Here is a 9,700-nt window from a genome sequence, read left to right as displayed (position 1 = left end):
AGCATATTCCAGGCTCTTCACCTCAGTTGCCACTTTAGAGCCCATCTCATTTCTTCACTTTATTGTATTATGTTCTACCTTAAAAAAAAAAAACAAAAAAACAAAAAAAAACTAGAAAACCAAAACAAAAAACAGTCACCAGAGTAGATGTTCTTGCAAATAAGCAGTAGAAGAGAATGTTTGAGAAGTGATGTTGTAATAGGCCTTGAATGGCAATGAAATGGCAGATATTCGGATTCAGTCCTTTAACTCTGGTAAGCTTTAGGGAGGGAAATGACATAATGGAGGCAGATTTTTAGGGAAATGGATCTTTTGATATGTGCCTGGTGGACTGAGGACTGGTCTATGAGTGGGAGACCATTGCGGTGGGACCTGAATTAGGATGATACTATTTTAGAAGGAAACATGGAAGAAGCATTAGTAAGGCTGGCGACTACTTGGGCAAGGACAGCAAAGTACAACAGGGCAAAGATGACTGAGGTTTCACTCTAGATCGCTGGAAAAATGATGCTCCCAATAACAGAATAAAGAAAGCTGGGAGAAGGAATCAGTTTGGGAAGTAAAAACATGTGGATTTAAGTGCTTTAATTTTGAAGTGATGACAGGCACTCGTGGGGCTCAGAAGAGCAGTTAGGGTTGGTGATGGAAATCTGAAAATCACCCACATACAGATTATTTTGAGTAGATGAGATCCCTGAAACAAAAAGTGTAACAGAGATTGCGGAAGGCCAGCTCTTAGAAAAGAAAGAGGTGGTGGGGGAAGAGGAGACTGTAGTTGTAGATAGAACCAGGATAACATAGAACAGAACTGGGAGCATTTAAGCCAAAGAGTCGAGGGATGAAGATGTAAAGGGAGAAGATACAGAAGTAGGCGAGGAAAGGTAAAGATTGAGAATGTGATAGAGAGCAGTGATGGAGAAGGCAGGAGGAAATAGAATCTGGAAGCAAAGGCAGAGAGAACTTAGCCTTGGATGGCTTTACCTGTGAAGAACCCAGTGCATGTAATCAGGTCACAAGAATTTGTCAGCATCTTCCGTGACTTTCTCTTGCAGTATTCTTTGTCCTCTAAGTAGGAACTGAGGGTGACCCAAGGGTAAGAGAATGAGTGTGGCTATGGGAGCCATGGAGTCCCAGGTATTTGGACTAATTCTGGGTTCCAGGCATAATCCTATTCTCTGTGAAAGGGTTACAAAAGAAGTTTAAGAAACCGCCTATGACTTCTGGGAATTTACATGGCGCAATTCAACAATAATTAAGAGCGAAAACAAATGTGAGTAGGATGTGTTGAATCCTGACTTTGTCATTTTCTAACTTTGGGCTACATTAGGTCTCTGTGCCTCTGTTTTCTCACCTGTTAAATGGGGATAATATAATAATATCTACCTCATATGTTGTTCCTGAGATTAAATTAGTGAATATAAGCAAGGCACTTGGAACAATCCCTGAAGCATAGTAAGAATGTGACGAATGTTAGCTAAGGTCATGAGAAAGCTATAGGAGTTTACAAGGGGAAAAATTAGCGAAGGCCAGAGCTTGTGGGAGGGCTCTGGAGGAGTGGGGATTAATTGGGAGGAGGTTCAGGGATAGATAGAAGGAATGGAATGAGGGGGAAGGAATTCTGGTTTGGGGAAAAGGTGAATTAGTCTTAGATCAGTAAAGCCATTGGCATTTGCATGTGATTTATTTGATGACCCTGACGATTCCTGCTCGGGAGTAGTGGGACAGCAGGATAGGAGGATAGATAACTGATATTTTCGTAATAAAATAAGTGTGAATTGGGGAGTCAGAGTTCTTTGGTAGTGATTTTCATCCTGGCCCCGTGACTTTGAGCAAAGTTATCCCATCTGTTAGGACCCCAAATTTCCTAATCTGTAAAATGACATGGACTGGATCTGTCAATCCCTTGCAGCTCTAAAATTCCATGCTTCATATGTGAAAATGATTTCTTTAACCCTGCCATCTGTGGAACAGTGTGTTTTTGCCTAGAGTGAAGCTAACAGGTCTATGTGGGGACAAACTTGTGGTTCTGGCCCCATTTGTCCCATATTGTGAGTCAGCTGACTAGCCCGCATAGGAACACTACACACTGCCTTTGCAACACTTAGCAATCACTACCACCAGGGAAATCTGGGATCTCTGCTTGTGTATTTATGAAAGTAGCACTTAGGTTTTTAACTCCCAAATTAGTTAACTCTACTACTGTTGTCTTGAGAAGCCTCAGGTTTTATGGATACTTGCCTTGAAGTGGACCCTGAAGGCTAAGTAGAAAGAAGGGAAAGAACAATCATTAGCCTTAAAAAAGAATTTCCTGGATTGTGTGTGGAGCTCAGAAAACTAAAGGAAAGAGCAGCACCATGAGCACCAGGTGAACTGTCAGTAACACCCTAAAGGTTCATGGTAAGACTCACCTGCTTGGGTCACTTTGTGACAGTAAAGGAACACTATTGCTTTTGGCATTAGGGATTCTTTGTCTAAAGGCATGGATTTAAATAACCCAGGACTCTAGTTAAATGTAAGGAGAAATGGGCTTTTCAAACACCGTGCTTAGAAATCATTGGCTCTGTTATGTCATAACTTCAGTTTCTCTTTTTAGAAGGGAATTTTGGTTTGTTACTCCATTCTCACTTCCTGTCCTTCCTGGCTTGAGCCCCTATCCAGTTGCACACAAGCCTTTCTGCTGTCATTTATCCTGCAGGGCTGCAGTGTTGTTGCATCAAGGAAGTCCTCTAAGATTCCTCTCCCATTTGCGTTTTCTTGCTGCTGAGTGTGAGGTACATAGAACAGTGTCTGCCCTCTCCACAGAGAAAAGTGCTTTTCGTTTGTCCCTGGCAGGAGCTTGGTCATCAAAGAAAGTACTTCTGGGCTTTTATACTGGATGGATTTTACACAACTTTGTGAATTGAAAAATAACTTGAAACTGAGGAGCCGAGGCAGATGGAAGTTATTTTATCTATAATTTGTGCCTCCATAGTTTTAAAGGGTTTAGTGTTTTCAGAATCTGAAATTTGAAAACAGTGACCATTTGTGTTGTCCTTGGAAGAAAGGGTGTTTCTTTGGGGAGTGGATTACCAAGAAAGACGAGCATACAAGCAGTCCAAAGCTAACTTGTTCCCCTGGTAATATTAAATATGCCTTATTAGTTTAGAATATAAGTTCCTTGAGGGCATGGAATATATCTTTGTAACTGTATGTGGTCCTAACAGGGAGTTGCATCTAAGTAAATAATAAATACTAGCAATTCGGGAGACTCCCATCTTTTGATCTCGCTGGCTGATCATTCCCCTGAGGGGTGGTTATGAACATCACCTAGTCTATTCACACCACAGATTTTCTGAGGAGAAAAATAACTGTGTCACGGAAGAAACTATGTGTTGCAAAGATTGTGAATAAAGTTTGAGAGTGAGATGGTTTAGCCTGGCCTCTTTTTAGAGCAGTGATTGATTAATGCTGTCTGTGTTGCTTTTTCTTCCAGAGCTGACCTGTCCTGGACGCAGCATAACTAACGAAGCTGCTGCAGGATGAGAAGATGGCAGCGCGGCTGCTCGCACCACCAGGCCCTGATAGTTTCAAGCCTTTCACTCCTGAGTCGCTGGCAAACATCGAGAGGCGCATTGCTGAGAGCAAGCTTAAGAAACCACCAAAAGCCGATGGCAGTCATCGGGAAGATGATGAGGACAGCAAGCCCAAGCCAAACAGTGACCTGGAAGCAGGGAAGAGTTTGCCTTTCATCTACGGGGACATCCCACAAGGCCTGGTCGCAGTTCCCCTGGAGGACTTTGACCCATACTATTTGACGCAGAAAGTGAGTTGGAGGAGGAGGAGGAGCAGCTTCAGATACCCCTTTCCTAAGAGGCTTAGGGGAGATGAGGGAGAAAGAACTGTGTCTCTTTGCCAAAGTTCGGATAAGTAGTTAACCTTTTGTTTCATTTCTGGCTTATAGGGGTTATTTTTCAGTTTAATTGCCTTTAAGGATCATTTGTGAGTCATGGCACTTCTCAACTCTGTTAATAAGATTTAATGTTTTTGGCTGCAGGCCAGATCAGAAAAAAGACATAAATGAAATGGAACTGTTTAATAGAGTTAAAGAAAGATGGCATAGTAAAAGAAGGTACAACCCTGCAGAATCTCTCTCACACACACATTCAGAATTCTATCTTTGAATATAAAGATGGCATTAGTATTGTGATATTAACAGAGCCTGTTTTCAGTATAAGAGAGATGATGGGCTGTACTCTTATCCAGCCTTATTTGTGACATGAGAGCATGGGTAGCTGTTGGGCACTGGAATAGAATAGAATAAGCCAAACTGGGCCAGTGAGGAGAGATTCCACATCTTTGGCCTTGTTACGCAGTTGTCCGGATTGAGCCAGCACTGATTCTTGCCTTAATGTCAGTCCTGTTACTCCTGCAGTAAGGAGCACGGGTGAAAGAAATACAAATCTTCATTCGGTCAGATTTCAAACTTCCCTAACAAATGTTTGACCAAATCTTGGATTTCTTTTTCATGATTATCTTGAAACAAAGCAACAAGTAGAGAAGCAAAGTCCCCTGGATTATAATCAACCAGCCAAGTAATTAGCCATTGAATACTGAGGACTGACATTAGACACCATTTTAGGGGATCCCTCATTCAACAGGTGTCATTTAAAGAATTAAATCGATAGGTGTTACCAGATGAGGGGGGAAAGTCTTTGTATAATTACATATTTACAAATATAAAGCTTAATTAAACTGCCTTTATTAACAGAACTACCTTATAAACTGCCCTTAACTAAATTACCTTTTAGTCTTTACATTTTGGAAGAAATTTCAGTTTCTTTGGGTTAATAGTGGGACAGAAGTAAGACAAGGCCAATAAATCTCTTGACATAGTTGTAGAGGCATTTTTAGTGGAGGATGGCAAAAGCAATTAAGACATTGTATACACAAAATGGTCCTTTACCTGTGTACTTATGTTGCAGCTCGGAACAGCTACCTAATAGGAAAAAGTGGAACCAGTAGCCTGTGTCTTCCACTGGGAAAATTTGAAAGTTAAGGAACAAAACGTGATATGATATAAAGAACAGTAGACTGGAAGTGAGAAATCCTGACTCTACCATAATTCACCATGTTTATTATTTATATCTTTCTTTTTTAGTATATGTATTGTTCAAGCTACCACAAATAATTAATGGGAAAAGAAAGTAATAAATGAAGAGAAAAACTTCTCAAAACTAGTTCATGTCCTTTAGCAAGTCACTTCACCTGTATAGGCTTAAATTTTCTCATCTAGACACAGAGAAGTTGAACAGAATTTTTGAGGATTTTTTTCAAATATGAAGTTCTGGGACAAAGTAGTTTTCCTAAGTTCATTGATTTCCCCATTACCTCTTCTCTTTCTTAAAGTCTAACTTTTTTTATCTGGGCTTTTGCAAGTGGTAGTAAGTATGCGAGGGAGGAGGCAAACTTTAACTTTCTGGGTAAGGGAAAGGAACATGGGTTCTTGGGACTGTTTTAGAGAATTGTTTCATTCATTGTAGAATTTCGAAATGTATTTCCCTCCTCTTTTCTATGACCTTAGAAAAAGAATGACAAATTTCTTTGGTCTTAATAGAAGTAAAAAGAAATGACAAATCTCAGGGTTCAAGTTGTGCCTATTTAGATAAATTTGGCCAATTGGTGTAACTTTTTTTTAGAAAATACTCTTATAGCAATAGCAGATAGGTAAAGCCCTTTGGACTCTGACTTTTCAGGTGACTAAAACTTCTTTGCTTTTCCTCTTTGCTTTTATTTGAACTGTGTATTTTTCCAAGTCAAGTACAAATTAAATTTCCTTTTCTTAAACCTGACAATATATGAAAAATATAGAGAGCTATTTATTGTCAGAGCCCAATGTTCCTTGGCATGCCTGTTTTCCTGGTTCCTGCTCTATAGACAGCCTCTTTCCATTAATAATGTCTCAGAGTTTAGTGGCCTTTACTTGGGAGTGAGGACTCAAAGAGAAGAGGTCTCTGGCTCTGATCAAGTATCATTTCTTAGGTAGGCCATGTGTTGATAAGGGCTTTTCATGATAAAAAGACTGACTTCAGCCTTTGGTCTCACCACAAGGGAAATAGTTCATGGAAAAGATAATTTCAATGGTTGGGTTTTTTTTTTTTTTTGGAATCCATTTTTAAAAATTGCAAAATATACACCATGTAGAAAAGTTCATAAAACATAAATGCATAACTTAATGATTATTATAAAGCAAACAAACTAACATCCATGACAAGAAAGAATATTAGTACCTCAGAAGTATTAATTGTACTTTTAAGTAAGGGATTTTCCAGCTGATTAAATAAGCCTGTTCAAGCTTACTTGCAAATTTTCACTTGGTATTACTAATACTTTGTACTAACTAGGCCAAATTAGCAAAATCTCCCCTGCAGGGAGGCACACTGGGGATTAAGCCACAAATCAAAAAATCCTGAGAGTAGAAATGACTTTACAAGGACATTTCCTTCCATCGTTTTTCAAGGGCTGCCTTAAATAATTCTTACATTATAGAACTTATTTTCTTCGCTAAATGATTCAAAAGGATTTATCTTTTCCTCAGAATTCTCATTTTCTAACTGCTTAATAAGTTTTGCGACTCTCATAGAGATTTGTTTCTTATTTCTTCCCCCTCTTTATTTTAGAGGGTGAAAGAAAACTAGTTCCAGGCCTGTTAGTGAAGTTCTGGTTTCATCCCTTTGTGGATTTCACACTATCCAGGGACACAGGGCCTTAAAATTTGTGTATCACATTTTCAAGACACTCATACAGCTGGCACTGGTTTGAGTTATCATAAGCTTCTTGTCCTCAGTAGTGCTGTCTGTGTCGCATTTCACCTGACTTTCCCAGCTGGTCCCTGAAACAACCTGGGTCATCCCCTCTTTGGATTTTCTGAGACTTTCTAGTGCTATAACATTTTCTTTGCCTCTTGGTACTTAGTTCTGATGTCTCCTTTCTTTGGCTTTCTTGTTTTTCAACAGTTTCCTGCAAAAAAATTGAATTTGAGGACCATTAAAATTTTTTATTTAATTTTTAAAATAGGCAATATATTTACATGGTTAAAAATACAGCAAAAAAAAAAATATTCAGTTAATAAAAAGTATTCTATAAAAGTGAATTCAGTAAAAAATCTCCCCTCTGCACCTCACCCTCATCTGCCTATTTCCTGTCTCCCAGCGTAGGTAGCCATTGTTAGTAGTATCTTCCAGAGTTTCTTTATATATGTACAAGTGAAAACAAATAGGTATTTTAAGGAACTTGAACTATCCTTAATGCCTTTATTCTTGGTCTTCAAATTTTTATAAGCCAGTTAAAAATCTTAATTTTGTTATTTTCCCTTTTCTCATATTATGGAATCTTAAGTTTTATCAATGTAAATTCTCAATGCATTTTTTCCCCTTCCATACTTTTTTAGTGAATCAAATCAAGGACTCTTTCTCTATTGCTTGAAGTGTATCTCTTCACTACAACAAATACTCTCCAGTGCTTAATAATAACTTGTTGAATTTTAAATGGCCATATATAGTCTTAATAACTGTCTTAGGGCATTAAGAAAGTCAATGAATTAAGTCGAAAGAAGCACTTCAGAGTTGGCTCCTACCCCTTTTCCTATTTCTTAATTGTTATGTGTGTCCTCTATTTAATGGGTATCCCCTCTTAGAAGAAAGTCCTATAAACAAAAACCCGAATTACAGAAATGACTCATGTGCCTTTAAATAGGATACATTCTGTTACATTAAAAAATTATATTTAGTTTCCCAAAGTTCAGTTTACCTTCAGCTTTTTATGTTTACCTTTTCCTGCAAATCGAAGGCTACCTAGAATCATAGAATGTTAGAATATGATAGCCTTGGATATCCTCTAGTTCAGCCTCCTTATTTTGTAAATTTAATGAGGTATGAAGTACTTTGTTAAAGCCAATACCACCATCAGTATATATTTCTAGTTCCCTACTTCTCTAATTTTTCATTAATTGATCCTCGCCTTGATCCAGTTGGCTTTGTTTTTCTGAAGCCAGGCAGGCAAATATATAGATACGAAAAAAAAAAAAAATACAGAAGACGAAATCCTTGCTTTTTTCATTCACATCCCTGATAATCTCTATGATTACTTTTGAGGGAAAGGATGATATTTGTATTTTATCGTCTCAAGTGAAGGAGCTCAGAGTAGTCTATGCTAATTATGCTAATAGCTAATATCCCACCTATCTTATAGGGTTTTTGTGAGGATAATTTCTTGGATACCTTATACAAAACAAAATTGCCTCAACCCAGCTTCATTTTTTCCATAGCACTTAGCAACACCAGACGTATATTTATTTGTTTATTGTTCATCTTCTTGTGTAGTCATCAGCTGGAGCAGTGCCCGCTCTATAGTAAGTGCTCAATCAATATTTGTTGAATGAATGAATCTTATGAGATAATGCATATGAAAACAGTATGTACTTTTATAAATGCTTTGAATAGAAAAGGTGACATGATTTTTTTCTAATGAAAAAGTTTTCCATCTACCAAAACAAATTGAACTCTAGCAGAGAAAAGACTGATTACCAGTATGTCTCTTCTATTCCCAAATAATTAGTTTCCTTTGGGGTCTGAGAAAGTGGATCAGGAAATGGGTTTCCTGATGTTTTAGAGGTATTTTTCAGAGAGCTAGATAACTGTTGTTAAATGTTATCAGTCTTATCACTCCTCTTGCAGAACCTTAGAACTAGAAGGGACTTTATAAAAGATCATTAGGTAATAGCCTCTATCTAGAGCTCAAATCTCTTCTTGATTTACTGGTATCACGTGTGTCTTATACAAAGGCTGTTATTTCCTGAATATTTTAAGTTGTTTTGTCATGTCTACCTTTATTAAGTATTTTGTTTTTTTCTTGGCTGTGTGAGTTGTATTAACTGACTGTAAAGGAAATGAGAGAAGTTGACATGGATATATAGCAGCTTGAGTTGCCTCATAATAAGTATTTCCTGTATGTGAGGCATTGGGGGCATTGGGTTCTCCTGGGGGAAAACAGATAAATAAAGTCCATTCTTTACCCTTGAGTGGCTTATAACATGGTAGCATATAATGTGATATCACTTTTGACAAGGGGGCTCTAGAATGAGCCTTACTTAATTACTTCATAGTAAGAGTGGTATTTGAAATTCATCTTGGATTTTAGAAAAGAGGGATAGACTGGAATATTCTAGAAGAAAGAACAATATGAAAAAAGGCTTAGTGACAAAGACATAGGACAGTTAAGAAAAAGCTGAGTAGTCTAATTTGATTGGAATGTGGGGAATCGACTGAGGAGCAATGGGAGATGAGGCTGGAAGAGAGAGCTGGAGCCAAATCATGGAGGACTAACAATGTTGGACTAAGAAGTTTGGTGTTTATTTGATAAGCAGTAGAGAAGTACTGAAGGTTTTTGAATGGAGTGAGGAAATGTGAGCAAAACTGTGCTCTAAGCTGAGTAGTCTAATTTGATTGGAATGTGGGGAATCGACTGAGGAGCAATGGGAGATGAGGCTGGAAGAGAGAGCTGGAGCCAAATCATGGAGGACTAACAATGTTGGACTAAGAAGTTTGGTGTTTATTTGATAAGCAGTAGAGAAGTACTGAAGGTTTTTGAATGGAGTGAGGAAATGTGAGCAAAACTGTGCTCTAGGGATGTAGATGTGGCAGTGATATGTGTGATACCAAAGGGA

The 9,700-nt window shown here is 38.2% G+C and overlaps 1 protein-coding gene across 1 annotated transcript in view; it reads left to right on the top strand.

Moving 5' to 3' along the window:
* SCN8A (sodium voltage-gated channel alpha subunit 8) overlaps positions 1-9,700 on the top strand; it is a 169,519-nt gene that overhangs the window by 45,198 nt on the left and 114,621 nt on the right. The window contains exon 2 of the mRNA XM_025045432.1: positions 3,473-3,802. Coding sequence (XP_024901200.1) covers positions 3,527-3,802 — 276 coding nt within the window. The 5' untranslated portion in view covers positions 3,473-3,526. The remainder of the gene's footprint in view (positions 1-3,472; positions 3,803-9,700) is intronic.

Source organism: Pteropus alecto, unplaced genomic scaffold (genome assembly GCF_000325575.1).
Source record: "Pteropus alecto unplaced genomic scaffold, ASM32557v1 scaffold220, whole genome shotgun sequence".
Taxonomy (NCBI): domain Eukaryota; kingdom Metazoa; phylum Chordata; class Mammalia; order Chiroptera; family Pteropodidae; genus Pteropus; species Pteropus alecto.
Note: the sequence above shows the minus strand (reverse complement) of the source record. Positions and strands in the feature narration are given on the sequence as shown.